This window comes from Crotalus tigris, unplaced genomic scaffold (genome assembly GCF_016545835.1).
Source record: "Crotalus tigris isolate CLP2741 ecotype Arizona unplaced genomic scaffold, ASM1654583v1 scf7180000017933.3771270, whole genome shotgun sequence".
NCBI lineage: Eukaryota > Metazoa > Chordata > Lepidosauria > Squamata > Viperidae > Crotalus > Crotalus tigris.
In genome coordinates, this window is record NW_024096726.1 from 2,064,659 (window position 1) to 2,083,810 (window position 19,152).

The window sequence follows — 19,152 nt, forward strand, 5'->3', positions numbered from 1 at the left end:
AATTTTCCTGCGAATTTCTGTGACTTACAGAAAAATAAAATTATTGCGTATTATCATGTACTCTTATTTTAAATTAGTTTCCAAGCCATGAAGCTTATAATAAATGCCTCTGTTGGAAATGCTTCTCAGTTCTTGAACATGTACAGCCAGGCAAAACTTACCTGCATTTTTCATGTATAGAATACAGATACTGTATAGGTATTACACTACCTTGCAGAGTATTTCACTTTGATAATTTTAATGTTTTTTTATTTTATTCTAAAACTGTAGCTAACATTTTTTTCCATAGCTCAATAAAGATTATACAGAATCACATAAACTCATTCAAGGAACTAACCACCATGTGGTAAACAAAGGATTTTTAAATGCTATTCATTCTTCAGGAAGCAGAAAAGAAATACACAAGTGGGAAACTGGGAAATCATCAGTTCAAAATTAATCTCATTCATTAATTTGAGTCTTCGGAAATTACTACCTAGGAATTGCAACTATATAGCTAATATAATAAAGCTAAACTCACCTTAGAAATCTGGAACTATTGAGATAATGTATTTAAAATGCTTTGGACATTCAGAAATTGTTATTTAAAATACTAGTATTAATACTATTATTAGTTCTATTTACCATTAATGACTATCTGTCCCAGCTCCATCTTCAAGTTTCCATCATTGTAAACTGATAAAACGGAAGCCACATTATCAAATACAGGAGGGCTTATTACCTTTTGTAAATAACTAGACCGAGTGCTTTTCATTGTGATAAAAGTACTGTTTTTAAAACTGTTGCTTAAAATATTTTGTACTTTTAACACATTCTAAATTCAGCAAAAAGTCGAAGCATACATTATTGACATAACAGAATATAATTGATACAACAAATACAACAAATATGCAGGCAACACAACCTTTCTCAAACCTAGGGGTACACATTAAATCAAAGGGAAAAAATGCAATTATATCAGATACCGAGACATGTAAAATTATGTCATTGTGAAGGCAACAAAAGTAAAGCACAAGAGCATGCTTTGTATTTCTGTAAAGGTAGAAATGGAATCACCATCACTAGTTCCCAACACATGAAAAAATGAAACAAAGCGCTATTAGGCCAGCCAATAATATTGCAGAAACCCTCCCCAAATCACACAACTTGCAAAAAGCTCTGGTGTTATATATGTGTCATGAGACACCTGTGAATGCTTAGCTATTTCAACACTGACGGCCACTCGAAAAGCAATGGAATGATTACATTTCTGTTACAGGCACTCTTACATTTATACTGGATAGTAACCCTTGCGCTGAGCTCTTTAGCACTTTGTAAATCATGTTGATCAGAGGTCCATTATTTTTTATCTGTTTCAAACAAAATTTACATATACATATCTTGTTATAGAGGTAAAACTGGCATCAGAAGTCTATGAAAACAGAGAAATCAGAATATGGTATGATTTTTTTAGCATCATTTTTTTTCCTTGCTGCAGTTTCATGATGCATATCATAAAAAACATTAGCCTTAAACAAAAGGATGTGGACACTGTAGCTGTGGATCGAGAACTGTGGAGTATGCATGTAGTCCAATGTGCTTAGCATAGGACATGATAATAATAATAATAATAATAATCATAAAATGGGGTGCAAGAAGAAAGAAGATGAAGGACAAAGGCTTGTTTTCTTATCCACTGCTATTCTCTGAATAAAACAATGCTCCAGTCCTAAACTTATGTGGTAAAACCTAGATGAAAGATTTATAATAACTACATGAAAATTTTGTTGTAAATGCAAACAGAATGATTTATTGAATTCTAAAAAGTTTTAAACATTTACAAAGTGTACTTGTTTTTGACTTTGAAAATACTAGTAAGCCTATGCAATATAACTGCAAATGGAGCACAGGATTATTCACCCAAAAATAAATGAAGTTTGGGCCAACCTACCCAATTGTTCCTATGTATAACCAAGATAAACTGAAACCATGCAGAATCAGACAGAAATCTAACCTAAAGAATTCCAATCCAAGGTGCGCACAGGTCCTAGAAAGAAGTATCTGAATTTCCTTTCCACCACTTGATGTGATGTGAGGATCTACAAGATACTTAATGTCTAACAGGGTCTTTTAGACTATCAGGAAGAAGACTCTAAAGTCTATTTTTCATTTTTATCTAACCCCTGAATAGGATGAATAGATTCATTCAGTCCTCCAACATTATTATTCAGATTCTCCTCTATCCCCTGGATTCTCAAGCTATTATAACCTTAGACTTTAGCAATGTTCTAAAGTCATACAGAAAGCGAAGAAGTACAATGTAAAACAGAATACCATTCCTATATATATAGAATGCTGTATGTTACACCCTGTTGACCCAAATATGGGAGAGAGAAATCTTTTGCCTTGTATCAGCTCAAACTAGAGCCATCCACAGGCAGCAGTCACAACTGTGATGTCATATACATTTCTAAAATTTGGATTGCTAGCAAAGAATTAAGGGAGAATTGGAATAGCTCCTCCCCTGTTTCTTCCCTCCCTAACACAGCTGGCAAAAGTGAGACAGAGCCTGTGGCCTAGAGGTTAATACTGCTGCCTAAAATGCAGACAGCCCAGGTTCAAATCTCAGAAGGGTATGTCTGGTTGAAAAGAACTAAAGAGTTCGAAATAGCTATTCCAGTTCTCCCTTAATTCTTTGCAGTTGTGTATTAAAATTAAAAACATTTTAATAAAATCTGGACTGCCAAGGGAAGGCTTTTTTGGGGGGAGGGGCTCTATACTTTAGTTTGTTTTTTCTTGTATGAAAACCATACAGAGTCATGCACTTGTATAATTTCAGAAATATTTATCAAGATAATGAAATGTTGTAGCTTTAATGCAGCACCCAGCCAATTCTGGATTCTGTTGAAAAGCTAGAAAGGATCAGACCTGGTTGCCAAGAAAAATACATGGATGCTTCTCTGAAACACCTGGAAGTTGAACTTAACTTCTCAGAGACACTTCCTAATTTCACCTTGGTAAAATAATAAAATCTGGAACAAAAAATCTTTACAGATGGATTCCATTTAAAAATTCACATGATGTAGAGAACTTATTTTATCTAATATGACAGATTAAGATGGCATTTAGTCTGAATGCACGGGACAGAAATTCCTTTAAGTTCACAACCTGACAGCATGATTAAATTTGACCCTGAAATTGATCTCAATAGAATCTCTGGTTAACTAACACTTTTCGTTTTTAAAAAATGTGCCATGCTATTTCCTCTTGGGGAAAGATGATCTTTTAAATGTAACCTGTGCCTTGGCAACTTCCAGGATGATTTATTGCAATGTACTCAGTCAGGTTTTTATCTGAGACACATTCAAAAACTTCAAATGTGGTAGAAGATTCTTAATGGAATTCTTTTTTTTTTTTTTACTAAATGTACTATTCTAATGCTTAAAGAGTTTTATTACCTTCCTGAATATTGCTGGGATAATAAAAGAACAGAGGTGAAACCCAAAATTTCCTAAAACCAATATAGACTTTCTTTTTCATATATGAAAGAAGGTTATTATGCTGAGATTCTATGACTATTGATTTGTTTTCTTATTATCTTTGTTAATAGCAGTCATTCGGTGCTTTACCATTTTATGTATCTTGCTATAATTAAGATTTGTGTGATGTTTAGTGATCATTTATTCTTATGGCCCGAGAACCCCATAATTCACACTTCTGAATTTCAGCAGCAAAACACAAAAATGCAATAGTACTTGGCAAATAAGTGCATCAAAGCTCTGCAGATTTTATTTTCCTTTAAATTAATACTAGAATTCCCTGGCACTTGGAAAAGGAAGGAAAAAATAGAATTCTTCCCCCCCAAAAGAACTTGTTAATTTCTAAACTAAATGAAAAACCAGCAGGTGTTCTTTTCTATGCTTCACTTAACATTATATATGTTCCAGGATCACTTACTTTTTCTCTATTCTAATAAACCAAAACCTGAAGTCAAGGCTTTGTTTTTGGCTTCCAACTAATGGCTTACTTGGGAAAAGCAACGTAAGGGTTCTGGTATTCAAGTAATGCTGAAAAAACCACAGATGGAGCTCCTGGTATCTTGTTACACAACCACAAAAATGCTGTGATTATATAATTGCATCCTAATGCCAACATATATCTAAGTTGCAGCAATTGTGTGATGTTATCACACTTTTTCTAATTTGTTTTCCTGCCCCTAGAAATACCCACTGGGGGAGGGGGCATTCCTGGTTTGTTTAGAGTTAGACATTCTATTGCTAGAAGGAATCCAGCTATCAGTAGCTATGTTTAGACATGACTTTCATATATCCAATCTAACATAAAGTAGCAGAGAGAAGTTGCTCCTTTTTTCACATTTTTCACAAATAAATAAAGATGTTTCTATATTTACAGCACAATTGTTGAAAGTGGGAGATCCACACTAGACTGTATGCCAACACTAAATTTTAATTATAATTATTTTGCTCTCCTTAGGAAACTGCAAATTTAATTTGTAAAGAAAACTACCGTGGATTGGATTTAGACAACTGCAAGTGGGATACTTTCTTTCTTTCTTTGGCAGCATTTCTATCTAAAATATTAGTTCAAATGGAGGGGGAAAACTGAAGAAAGGAGTGACAAAAAAACCCCCCACAGAAATCCATCCTTCTGGTAATAAGAGGAAGAAACTTCAAATTTTTCCATGGAACTTCCTGGATCTTGCTGAAGAACAGACTGACTTTTGTTTTCATTTTACCATGTATAGTTTATTTATAATTTATTCTAACTATGCACAAAAGAAATCTAATGAGCAAGTGATTTATAAAGCAATAGTATAACATAAACCACTAGGGAAGTATATCTGGAAAAAATGAAAAAAAGTAACTTTACTAGATTGACATTTTATGTGGATATGTTTTACCTTCAGATCCAAATATTCAAGGTCTTTCTTCAGCTGGACGTAGGTATCATCAGCCTGCAAATAATCAGAAATAACAATAGTAAAATATAATTTACTATATAATTAGACTCTATCAAATATGTCTAGAAGTTTCTGCAAAAAACTATATATTCGAGTGGTAAATCTAATGAGAAAAATATTGATGATCACTATAGGGCAGTAAAGAGTATTGACTTTTCCGTCTCTCTTTGCTGCTGTTTGTGATCATCAGTTTTGCAGCTTAGATCTAATTGAACATAAATGAAAACTATCCAGCAAGGAAGAATAGTTTGTTCTTAGCTTTTCCAACTGATAGTTATAGTTGAATGAGAAGAGCACAAGTCAATCAATAGAAGCACACTCAAAATATAAAGGCTTGTTATCTACCAAATTGGTTAACATGCAGTGCTACATAAATCCATATCACTGAAATTATTTTAAAAATAAAGTTACTTTTAGATGTTAGACTACTTAAATTCATCATGAGACACCATAGTCATCATTTTAACCAAGTTCATTATTTAAAGCATACATTTTCCTTCAGGTTAACTTTATAATATGAAACCAAAAGAATTGAGTGACTGAGCATATTAAAAATGGACAGTCGGTTACTACTGCTATTGCTCATTAACATTCTGAAATGGAGCCACCCAGCAAACCAAATAGCTATTCTGTTCTAGTTTGCTGTTAACTAGAAATTAAGAGTAAGAGTTAGCTTAGTTGCCGAGGTGAAAAAAATTTCCCCATAGAAAAGTGAGTGAAAAGGCAAAAGGAAGGGAGATGTCTGTCATAATAATGCCAACATAGGACCAAGCCTGCCCAAGAAAATACCCAAATTATATTCTGCATAGTTTCCAACCCAAAGTAGGAATGGTAACCATATAAATCATTAGCTAGGAAGCAGAATCCTTTTGGGTATTTGCAGTAAGAAAAATTTAGTGAGACCATATCCAAAATGAAACTGAAGAATTGTACAGCTCTAAAAGTAATTATAAAAGATGACTGACATTTTCTGTATAGTTTATTTAGTCCAAACTTCAAACTAACATTCTGTGCTTTACATAAATAACAACTATGTAAAACTCTTCTCTGTGTTTAATTGCAATTGGTTTGTGATGCAAAAGAACCACCGATATATTCATGAAGAAATGACATAATTCTGAAATATACCATATGTACCCAAGAGGAAAAGGAAAGCTTTTTCCCCCAAATAAATATATATAAATCGGTCATTTTACATTTGCTGATTTGATTTTACTTTTGCTGATTTGGTTTCAACAATTTCAAATTCTTAAATTGTTGAAATCAAAGAAATGAAAAAAATGCAAATATCAGTACCCACCAGGTACCGCTAAAGATTGGTTTGCACACTTCTCTACTGAATTCAAATCCTTTGTGAAACACAAATAACAGGCTTTTTTTCCCCCCTTCACTATCCAGTTATCTCTTTACTTGTCTTATCTCTGCTTAGTTTTGTTCCACCATTTTTGCTTCTCTTCCCCTTCCCTGAACAGTTAACTCCCTTCTCCTATTCTATTGCCATCCTAATTTTCTCTTTCATCTGCAAGGGAAGAGAAGATTGTATGTATACATGCATGTATACATATGTGTGCAAGAAATAATGTTTTCACTTTTATATGCAGGTGTGGATCATTTAATTCTGCAAATTTTCAAAGGTAATGTAAACTTTACAATTTGCAAATGCATATTTTATAAATGTACATGTAATTATTATTTCAATTAATATGCATATATATTGATTTATTTGTAATATTTATGTATTGTAATGCTTCTAGGAAAACTGGCCCATAGCAGTTTACAACAATCCAATAAATCATAATATTTTTTTAAAAAAATATGTCTTATTATAAATATACAAAAAAGATGACACGAGCCTCCAGTGTTAAGTTCTGATTCTGCCAGTTAACATGGATGTCTAAGAGTGTTATGCAATCCTGGGGATGGTTGCTGGCATGAGGACGCTCTCACTGCTTTATTAACCTTTTAGCTTCATGAATTTTTTAACCTTGACTTTTATTCTTAACTTGCAAATTTTACCCTTGTTTCTAATTTTGGTTTCATTTGTGCTTTTAGCTACACTTTTATATTGTTTTATTACGTTGTTTGTAAATGTCCCAGAGTCACTAGATAAGATGGACTGTAAAGAAATTTGATAAATAAATAATAAATGTTGTTCCTGCCCTCTTTTTTTTGGAATGTGGCTTCTAATAAAATAGAGCAAATACAAGAGAGCAAATATGTGTGAGCAAGAATGAACAATAACAGCAGAATGACAATCAATTAATTTTGAAAATTATCTTATATCTTATCAGCAAACATTTCCATTAAAAAGTTATTAGTTTAGCTGATATATATTTTTGGGAGTGTGGCTTCTGGGGTGTGTGTGTGTGTGTGTGTGTGTGTGTGTGAGAGAGAGAGAGAGAGAGAGAGAGAGAGAGAGAGAGAGAGAGAGAGAGAGAGAGAGAGAGAGAGAGAGGGAGAGAGAGAGAGAGAAACCCACTCATACATTAGTGACAGGAATGGTAAACCTCTAAGATTACCTCAACTAGCATTGGCCATCCCAGGCTGACATAGTGAAGAAGCTGGATACTCTGCAGGGTTTTGCCTGGGTGAATAATATGCCTACAAGCAGTCCTCAATTTACAACCACCACTAGGGCCAGAATTTCTATTGCTAAACTAACCAGTTAGGTGAGTCATGCCCAATATTGCATCCTTTTTTGTCACAGTCGTTAAATGAATCTGGCTTCCCCCATTTTGTCAGAAGCCAGCTAGAAAGGTTGCAAAAGGCAATCACATGACCCCAAGACATTGCCACAGTTGTAAATACACGCCAGTTGCCAAGCGCTCAAATTTTGGTCATGTGATCATGGTGATGCTGTGACAGTCGTAAGTGCGACGATTGGGCATATGTCTTTTTTTCAGCGCTGTTGCAACTTTGAATGGCAGCTAAATGAATGGTTGCAAGTCAAGGACAACTTGTACTCTCACCTCTGGTGGAACTGTCCACAATTCAGGGCTACCATCCTTTCAGATAAGTAGAATATGTGACTATCCTGGTGTATTTAGACCAGGGGTAGGCAATCTTGGCTCTTTTATGACTCGTGAACTTCAACTCCCAGAATTCCTGAGCCAGCCATGCTGGCTGAGGAATTCTGGGAGTTGAAGTCCACGAGTCATAAAAGAGCCAAGGTTGCCTACCCCTGATTTAGACCTTCCCTCATTGTTAAACTACATAAACCAGAGAGAAAGAAAAGCAGGTTTGATAAATGATGGTTCCCACTGTAAATTATCAGACGGCTTACTTTTTTCAGACAAAACAGATGAAACTGCAAAACAATAGTTTACTTTTTAAACAGGTTTTGTTTTAGAACAAAATGCAGCATTCACAAAAATAACACCGAAGCAAAATAATAGTCAAAATGCTCTTACTCATGTGCCACAGCCCCATAGTATAAAAATGCTGATAATTATTTGCACGCAGGAGCAAAGTAAAATTATGAATGATCCAGGGACTTGAACAGACTTAAGAATGGGCAAGAAAGCATGGACTCAAGCATGGCACCGGTGAAGCACTTGCAGAGTCACAGAACATCATATACAGCACAGATGAGCCAATTAGCAGCTGACCTGATAAGTGGAATTAGTTGGCAAGTGCTGCAGTAATTGGGCGATTGTGTAATTTCGTATATGAGCCAACTTAGCCTGATGTCTCCTTAATCGAATGAGAAGCAATGTTAGCTCTTCAGGCTGCAGGTATTTGGACACATCGTAAAGAGGAAATTAGCAAGTTTCAGGGAGAGTCATCATAGTTAAAAAGCTTTACTTCACACGCCAATAAAAATGTTTATTTGACATGACTGAGCAGTTACATTTTTCTACTTTTGCTTGAAGGCTAAAAAGGTATGTAACAACACACACAACAGGGCCAATCCCTCTATTGGAATTCTATTTACAGTTCTCCCTAAGGATTCAGTAGCAATGAAAAAGGGCACCATTAATGACAGGAAGTTCAAATTACTTCAGTCTATCAATATGACATGAAAAGTCAATAAAGATTCAGTCACCCTTAGAGGTTCTATCGGAATCTACTAATACATAGACAAGGAAACATATATAGCCAATATAGCTTACCGATTTCCCATGCAAACTTGGAGCACTTACAGTATGGGTCATATATCCCATTGTAGGCATGGAACGTCTATCTATGTGTAGAGAGTTCTGTGAGAAATTGAAAAGCAACATTAATGAGACATTTCAAGTGGGAAAAATATTTTTCTATTCTTTTACGCCTTTCCTAACCACTGTGTCTGAACCGATTTACACAACTTTCTTCCTAAACAAGGAAATGTTAATTTATTAATTAAATTACACATGTTATTTTACAAAATACGCACTTTTTCTTTCTTTGTATATATCCTTCTACAAAATGGCATTGTCACTGATTTTTTTATATGATATGTCTGTTTAAAGAACTATCGGTGGAAACATTTTGCTTATAACAAATATTTTTGTTCTAATTAAAGTCTGATTCAATGAACTATATTTTCAAAAGCTTACTCACGGACAATTTATTGAAATCAATGAAATTAAATGCAACATTCTTATAATCGTGCGGTGTGCTCATCCTTCTGTCTCTCAAGAAGTGACAATATTCAGCTCTCATTCAGATAACTTTAAACTAATGAGCAATTAAAGCCCATATCCCATGAATCTTGTTTCTCTAAACATATAATTAGCTACATGCTGAAAATCAGAGGACTTGACCTTGATAAGAAAGTGGCAGTAGATAATATACAACTTTACAGTACCCAGTTATCAGATAAACTGCAGATTATTTAGCATGGTAATTTAATTTAAATTAACTGATTAGTAAACTAGAAAAAAACAGTTTTTTCTATTTACTCACTTTTACAGTGTGGTTTCGAATCTTCCTTGGTGAGCCAACAAAAGGAACGTCTATTGTTTGTCTCTCCTCAGATGGTTTGACAGTAACCCTTTCTGCAGGAGTGTGTGGTCTTCGTGATATAAAAACTTTGGGGGGTCCTGGTGGAGGTATGTCAGATGGGGAAGGGGGAACTGAAACTGAACGTGGAACTTCTAATGAACTTCTTCCCTTACTACTATCTGTAAAGTCTGGAGAACTAATATAAACAGGTGCAGTTGGGCTCCCATGTTTAAACTGCTTTCTTTGTTGCCATTCATATAGCTGCCAAACGGTACCATCTTTGTTAGCTTTTCTCTCATCATGGGACATCTTCAGGTGGCTTACTCGATCTTGAGCATATTTGTAGTCACTTGGCAAATCACGGTTTGAGGGAGGGGAGCTTCCAGAAGGTTGCCTAGCATTCTTTGGCAAAGTATGGTAATTTTCAGGAAAGGATACAGAATGGCTTGGTACTTGGCGAGTAAGAGTCTGGTCAGATGCAAGACTGTAAGAAAGTAACTTTGTTAGGGATTAAGCAAAAAAACAACTCTTATTAAAAAGCCAAACATTTGCAAAATTGAAGTTTAGAACAGATTTTGGTAGACAGATTTTTTCAAATTTTGGAATATAGAAAACAATGGGTCAGAGTGTATGATCCATGCAAAACAATATTTATAGGAATTCCCTCCATTATTTAAAAAACGTAACTATAGCAAATTATGTGTCACTATAATTTTGCATTCATTCACCAGGAACACTTACCACTAGGTGGTGGAGTATACCACTCAACAAAATATTTTATCAATCCCAGTTGAAAAAAAGAAATTTCAGAGCTTAATAGTCAATCAGTATAAATACACTAAATTTAAGTGTGGAGAAAGCTCTCTTACCTATATATAATTATTTATTTACATTGCTCTTATCCCTAGAAGCTATTGCTGGAATATGATGTTCATCAAAAATGAAGAAAGTAATTGAAGTTGCTGTCCAATTGTAAATATATAATTTCATTACTTGGCTTCATGTGAGTTATTGTTTATAGTTCAAGACAAAAAATTAAAAAGTGTGACAAGTTATAAATTTATATAGTCTAATCTTTTGCACAATTAATAGATGGTTTAACCTTCTGTCATGTTTTTAGAGAAAAAAAATGAGTTTATGTCTCAAGAAGCCAAGGAAGGCCTTGTAAAACCTAATTACAATCCATAGTATACAGTAATTAAGAGTGGTAAGCATGATCTCTTGCCAAAATGAAGTTACAGAAGAATACAAATAAGAATGAACAAAAATTATTGACGGCCTCAATAAACACAAATCTATATTTTAGACCAAAGTTATACACAAGCTAAAAAATATACAAAGCCAAAATGGATTGAAGAGGTAAAAGATAACAAGGTTCAACTTGCTTTCTTTTTTCAGTAATTTCTCAGTCTATGACAGTCATGGCGAACCTTTTAGAGACCGAGTGCCCAAACTGCAACCCAAAACCCATGTCTGTATAGTCGGGTGCCAAGTGGGCGTGGCCCATTGGGTGGGCGTGGCCCATTGGGTGGGCATGGCTACGGTGCTAAGGGCAGACTGGATGGGACTAAGAAGTTCAATCAATCAATTCCAACTTTGCGAGATCTTTTTTTTTCCCATGAGAAGTTAAAATTGACTGATTGATTGAACCTTTTTTTTTTTTGCACATGGCGGCAGAGGCCTAAAGTGAAAAGGTTTTATAAAACCCAGCGGAAGGCCTAGGACTGGGATGACAGCGCACGTGCCCACAGAGAGGGCTCTGTGTGCCGCTTGTGGCATGCATGCCATAGGTTCGCCACCACGGATCTATGAGATCCTCCATGAACAGTTAGATAGGAGATTGGAAACTTTCATAGTTCTGATTTTTAAACTTGACCATTAGACATTTCTTTCTCCCATCCAATTTTCTAGATTTTTATAATATGAAAAATCACTTTCTTTATATGTGATGCCCAATCTAGTTTTGTAGGTATTTTCTTTCCTTTCCAAGATATGCTGAAGAACTTGCATCCCAAATCTACCGTGTTTCCACAAAAATAAGACCAGGTCTTTTTTTTTTTTTTTGCCTCCAAAAGAGGCACATCTTATTTTGGGGGGATGTCTTACTTATCTCTGGCACCGACAGCCCCACCCAGTAGGTCCACTTCTTCTGGGGCTGAAGGAGCGGCTTCCTTCTGCAGCTGCATTCCGGCCTACATTTTGCAGTCAGGCCTTTCTGGAAGGCCTATGCAGCCGAGTACCAAGATATGGATTGAATCCATAGCTTGGTCCTCAGCTGCAGAGGTCTTGCAGAATCGAGCTATGGATTGAATCCATAGCTTGGTTCTTGGCTGCACAGACCTTCTGGAAAGGCCTGTGACTGAGAAATGCAGGTCTGGCTGCAGAGGAGGCCGCAGAAGAAGTGGGCCGGTGAGGAGAGGCCTGGCTGCAAGGTAAGTGGGTGTGGGGCGTGTGGGGCAGATCCACACCCCTACCCCCGCTCAAGCTTGATTTTTAAGTGTGCGCCTCACCCCCAAACTAGGGCTTATTTTTGGGATAGGGCTTATATTGGGCCCACCCCCCAAAATCAAGCTAGGGCTTATTTTTGGGGTAGGCCTTACTTTCAGGGAAACACAGTATATAAAACACTGCTCTGAATTATTCCTTTTAAACAATTTGGTGGGAAAAAAAACAAATTAAATGTTGCATGAATATATATGATACTCAGATAGATTGGAGTTACATTGATCTGCACATTCTAATTCCTAAATTAAAAAAAAAAAGATTTTTTTCAAGAACAAAAGAGCAAAGGTATACAGTATAATCTGAGGCTCTATGTAGACCCACAGAGCATTTCCAAAGGTTACTAATGCTCCTATATAATTAGGAATTAGGGGAATTAGGCAATCAGCATTATTAACTGAGGGAGTCAAGAAAAATACCAAACCTCTACTTTAAAACAATAAAATATAGAACAAACAGTCCCAGCTTACTAACCTTTTTGTGTCTCCTTTCTGGACTTTTACCCAATGTTCTATGTGAGTCATATTACTTTTCCTTTGTGTCTCTTTATTTTGTGTTGATCTGGGAATAAAGCTTCTTTTATAGACACTGATACCATTCTGCTCTACTGGACCTGTATTTAATGAACTTGGAGGCATTCCATTCTTCTCAAGGGTCTGAGTCGCTTGAGGCCGAGAGATACTTGAGGCAGGATTCAGTGTTCTACCAGGTTCTATTACATGTTTAGGTTTCTCCCATTTGGAATCCACAGCATTCTTCCTTGCAGTGTAATGTTCATCATCTCTTACTTTTTTCATTTCTTCATGTTTGCCATATGCGGACATTTCGGGTGATTTTCTGTAGCCTCTTTTTGCCTCAGCAGGTTCTAATTTTGGAACTTCTTTGTAGACATCAATATGATTAGCTTGAGGGACAGCATGCTGATCTGTTTTTTCAGTTCCTCTAAGGAAAAAAAGAAATCCACAGGCACAAAAGTCAGCACAGTATTTTGAATCACTTATGTTTGCTCAGATTTTATAATTCAACTGAGCAGTTTTTGTTTTATTGCAGAGGCTGCAAATAGTTTCCAATCCCAGGCCGTTTAATTCCTCACCTTTACACCCTTTTCAAAATCTTATGAAAACGACATTCTCACAATCAAAATAGGGTTATTAAAAATGTCTACAATTAATTTCGTTTTATGTAAGTTTTAGAAGTCTCAATTTCCCTTGTAACTTTGTCAGTTGGAATGCAATGGTTAAGAAGAATCAACATGTACAAGAGTAGCACAGTGCATTAGCATGATGTGCAAACCTAACATTTGGTGGCGAGAGGTGAGAACAGAGATGAGATCTGCCCCCACTCTTTTGGCCTTCCACAATGCCTTAAAACCTGGCTCTGCTGGTTGGCATGGGTCCTAATGGGGGGTGGTTCTTCACTTATATTCTTTAAGATTGCTTCATATTTAAGTACTTTTTGATTAAAAAATGTATATTTTAATTTACATATTTATTGTTCATTGTAGTGACTAAAGCAGCTTACCCAAATTGATGACTCCAGATGTGATAAGACTAGAATATACACATATTCTTTATGCATATACATTATAAATAGACATAATGAAGCCTTTCCTCTTAATTATTAAAATATCCCTCTTTCTCTTTTTTTCCTTTGAGTAATTTTTAACTAAATTAGTCCCTGCAGTTTTCCTGACAAGGTTTTTCAGATGTGGTATGCCCTTGCCTTCTTCCTAGGGCTGAGTGTGACTGCAAAGGACACCCAGCTGGCTTTATGCCCAGGTGGGACTAGAACTCACAGTCTCCCAATTTCTACCTAGTGCCTTTGACCTCTGAACAGGAAATCTGCTTTCCACTGGTGGCCCATGCAATTATTTATTTGACGAGGAAGGAAACTGAGTAAAGTTACTCAGTGTTGTCCCATCAGTGCTACATTCAAAACAGCTCCTGTTACTGCTTACTTTTTGACTGATCATTTTAAAGGCAAGGCAAGGATTTTGGAATAATATTGAGGAACAGGCAATCAGGACTACAGAATCTATTATCCTAACATATTGCTTGCATGAAACTTTAATAAAACAAACCATTTTTAAGACCCACTAAAATGACTATCCTTACTTCCTTAAGAAGAAACTTATTTAAATAGTTGCTATAAAATCTGCCTCCTAAGATAGTTATTTCAAGGATTGGGAGGGTTAGTATGAATAAATATACATCTGTAGAATATCTATTTTTATATTTTATTTTAGCAAAAGAAGAATGTTTAGGTAGCGAAAAATATATAGAGAATTTGTTTTCAACCCAGTGAATAAAAGTTCTTATCTTTCTGCAGCCTGTTATCACTTATCTATGATCCTATGAAAATTTCAGATAAAGGGTTTTTAAACAGTAAGAAAAACTAAAATACTCCCTCTGCCTTAATATTTTCTTTTGCCAGATGAACATGGTTCTTACTAATTCACAGGATCTGGAGTCCTGCAGCCTCTGACATTCACATTGTTAGTATCATAGTATCTGAACTACAACAACTTAAAACATCTATTTTAAACACTTTGTAAATGGCTTGAGAGAGCATTTTAAATGACTGAAAATACATAAGTACTAATAAAGAAGAATATTTGTTGCTCAGGATTGACATGAGGGGTCCTTGATGCTCTGATGATGTTACCTAGTTTGGGTAAAAAAACAAGCAAGCTCAGAGAGCACTAAGGACCCCCTCAAATACATATGTTTATTATTTATTTATGAAAGATTCTTTAAAAAAAAAACTTTTGACATGAAATTCACCTTGTCAATACAATTAATTCAATAAACGTTCACTCAACTTTTCTGCCGTTTTCCCATTTATTCCAAATTCAGTCTTTGCTAATGCTTGATAATTATTTCTTTTTACATTTACCTTCTAACAATGACCTTCACATCATTACAGAAATCCTTTCAGATACAGAAATCACCAAACTAAAGAATTAAATTTAATGCAATCTTAGAGAACGAAAAATGGGAGAATTTTTTTAATTATAGGCAGACTTATGTGAAGTTTTAAATATTTATATTTAATTTATATTTAGCATCCAGGTTTATATTGACCCCTGGGAGATCCTGGACTAGTCCCTGCAGTTTTTCTTGGCAAGGTTTTCAGGATGAAATTATTGCTCATTATTGTAAATAAATGGGCACAGCCTTCTGCAGGTGGCAGTGACATCTAATGCTTTAATATTAAAAAGTCAAAGAGGGTTTTTAACAAAAAAGACAAATGTTTTTTAAATATGACTGAAAATATATTGTTCATTACAAACATATATAAATACGCGAACTTGCCTCTTTGGTGAAAAATGGCTTTGCATAAGAGCAGCTTGATTCATTGCATGGATCCAGTCATTCATATCTTCTTGAGTATCTGCACTAAAGTAGTATGTGCGCATCCCTGAATGTTCTGCCTGAGAGCCAATAACAGAACTCTTATTATAAATATAAGCCCTCATGCCTGTATGGACAGCCTGTAAACAGAGAGAGATTGAGGCACTTTAGCCAATATCAAAGAAGAAAATCCCATGTTTTTGAAAGAGCAGCAGCTACTTAAATTGAAAAATGTTTGAAATAATCAGTAGGGCCTATGTTACAGAAATATAAGGTGGTACCATCAAAATCACTACAGTACAGCCCTGATGGTTTCTATATAATAGGATAAACGTGTGGGACTTTTTTTCCCATACAATTCCAATGATATCACAGCTTGTTTCTGGCCTTTGTATCAGTAACTTAACATTTTATAACATTCCTCTAATAATAATATAATATAATAGTAGTAGTAGTAGTAGTAGTAGTAGTAGTAGTAAAGTTGGAAGGGACCGTGGAGGTCATCTAGTCCAACCCCCTGCTCAGGCAGGAAACCCTATACCATTTCGGACAAATTGCTGTCCAGTCTCTTCTTAAAAACCTCCAGTGTTGGAGCATTCACTGCTTCTGGAGGCAGGTTGTTCCACTGGTTAATTGTGAATTGTATCTCAAGGAAATGGATGGCAAAAATTACACTGACAGGCCAGCTGAGTTTATATTTTCTCATTCTTTGGCTGAAACTATAAATATTATATTGCTGTGTAAAGAATAGTATATTGAGAAGAAGAAAATTAAAAATCTTTAATACTATCAATTTTTATTGGAATGAATATTTTTAAAGTTATTTTCTGTTTTTATTAAAATATAAAACTGTTATAAATTTGTTGCCAGATACTGAGATTGGTTATCATCACTTTGAATACACTATTTTACTGTGCAATACAATTTTTAAAAGTGATAGTTAACACCTTCTGGATCACATCACATTTGGGGCAAGCTAAGTACAAAAATTTGTTTCTTATTAGAGTTGATTTACATGCCATGCTGCAGGCAGCCACAACATTCAGTGAAACACAGGGCAGAGTACAGTATTTGGAGGAAATCAGAACAAGAGGGAACATCATACGGATTAGTTCAAATTATGATGCTACTACATACATGCCACACTAACAAAGACAAGGAAGGGAACTTAATGCCACAACTAAATCTGTTTTATTATAGAGGCATATAGTAACACTATATCAGACACAGAGCTTTAGCATCAGAGGAAAATGTGTGAATAAATAAATAAAGCTAGCAAGTTGCACTTATAAATTGGCAGAATTCACAGTTAAACTCCATTACAAAAGGAACTACTTTTATCTTTTTGGCAAATACACACACACACACACACACACACACACACACACAAACACGAAAACAAAGAACTGAAAGCTTCTCATTTTCTTGAAATGCTCATCAAGATATTCAGGTCTTGAGTTCCATTTAACCTTCTTTAGGCAAATCTATTCACACATATATACATAGTTTACTAGTGCACATTGTCAAAGTAGATGTTGGTGATTCTAATCTTTTTTACTGTGAGCTCCTGGGTTCTCTCTGAGCTTGGTTGTTTGCTTGCAAATGTTTTATTACCGAACTATGTAACACTGTCAGTGCTAATAAGTATTGGTTTTACACTCTGTTTATATACAGTAGCTTGCCCTACACGTTGGTGTATGCTTTTCTCCTTGGTAGTTCTTTGATTAGGTTGTTGTTTTCTGCTAGATTGTTTGTCTGGTGTTCCCTGTTTATCTGGGTGTAGGCTGGTGGAGATATTTATTCTGCTTTTTTTGTTCCTTTTTAATTTTTTTTATTGTCTCTTTTGTAAATGTGGTTTATCTTTATATGTTTATTAATGTCTGAGATTAAAATGTCTAGCCATTAGCAGACCTCTAAAACCTCTTAAAGACAACTCTCCCAAAACATAAAGAGTCCCTCTGTGAGGGAGTGGGCAGTTTCAAAATTGGATGGATGGATTAATTAATTTAATTAATTAATGCAGATTTATTGACTAAAATCAAATCTCCCACTATAAGCAATATTTGGTGAATGCTACTTTTAGAGATCAGTACTGAAAATGTCAGAATGTGGGTTACTTTTCATTTAGATGAAATTATTTTAAAAAATACTGGTTTCCTGTGTGTAGACATTGTAGCTGTGAGCTCCTTCATTGTTTTATGCAATTAGTGACAATAACGTGGTCAATACTGGTCAGGATATCCTAGAACAGGGGTCTTCAAACTTGGCCCTTTTATGACTTGTGGACTTCAACACCCAGAATTCCTCAGCCAGCATGGCTGGCTGAGGAATTTTGGGAGTTGAAGTCCACAAGTCATAAAAGGGCCAAGTTTGAAGACCCGTTTTAGAATTACCATAGTTATCCAAGTAATGGTGGGAATGACCAAAGGAACCATGACTGATCTGATAAGCCATTTGCAGCTTTTTCTAGTAACAATAAATAAATAATGCTTGATATTGGTTATGGGCTTTCTGAATTTTAAGAGGGGTTATACCAGGGGTAGGCAACCTTGGCTCTTTTATGACTCATGGACTTCAACTCCCAGAATTCCTGAGCCAGCCATGCTAAGGGGGAAAAGGAGAGGCTTCCAAGCTGAGCCATGCTGGCTCAGGAATTCTGGGAGTTGAAGTCCACGAGTCATAAAAGAGCCAAGGTTGCCTATCCCAGGGTTATACAATCATAATAAAGATTGATTGGCTCTTAATGCAATACACTACTTTCTCCAGATGGGGGACTGTAGAACAACCTTTTCATTGATAGTCTAGTACCGTATTTTCCGGCGCATAAGGCGACTCGGCATATAAGACGACCCCCAGCTTCAGCGCCGATTTCCATGCCTAGAAAGTCGTCTTATACGCTGGAAACTACCGTAATTTCTGGCGTATAAGACGACTCGTCGTATAAGATGACCCCCAACTTCGGTGCCGATTTCCACGCTTTAGAAAGTCGTCTTATACGCCGGAAAATACAGTAGTTAGAAAAGCAGAAAGCAGAACTTTGCCAATATCCACATTTGGTGGCAAAAGAAAGCAAGCTTACACAATTAGAGTAAGCAACACATGTCATGTTATCAGCAAACCCTGCCACTAGAAGGACTATCTCCACCATGTGTAACTGATAGCATAAAACAGCAATGTCTAAATATAAGCCAGTTATCTCTTAGCAGCACACCAAATAAGCAACATAAAAAGCTATGATTGTTAAGTGCAGAGACAATCAGTAACAGTAAAACACATGAGTTTTGTGAGCCACAGATTGGGATAAATAGTTCTAATTTACAACCATTTTTAAATACATCACATACACATTCACAATAGGGATGAAAAAGTGGTATTTGGTACCTATTCATGCATTCAGACGCCCTTATTCTG

At 35.6% G+C, this 19,152-nt stretch overlaps 1 protein-coding gene across 11 annotated transcripts in view; it reads right to left on the minus strand.

The window, feature by feature from the left end:
* The window catches only part of PLEKHA7 (pleckstrin homology domain containing A7), a 120,736-nt gene that overhangs the window by 29,537 nt on the left and 72,047 nt on the right, over window positions 1-19,152 (minus strand). For all 11 annotated transcript variants that reach the window (XR_005556856.1, XM_039344606.1, XM_039344616.1 and 8 more), the window contains 5 exons: window positions 15,703-15,881; window positions 12,863-13,330; window positions 9,848-10,370; window positions 9,073-9,159; window positions 4,901-4,954 (listed from right to left, as the gene is read on the minus strand). Coding sequence is in view for 10 of the 11 variants with exons in the window: in XM_039344606.1 (XP_039200540.1) it covers window positions 4,901-4,954; window positions 9,073-9,159; window positions 9,848-10,370; window positions 12,863-13,330; window positions 15,703-15,881 (1,311 nt within the window). In the remaining variant the exon portion in view is untranslated. The remainder of the gene's footprint in view (window positions 1-4,900; window positions 4,955-9,072; window positions 9,160-9,847; window positions 10,371-12,862; window positions 13,331-15,702; window positions 15,882-19,152) is intronic.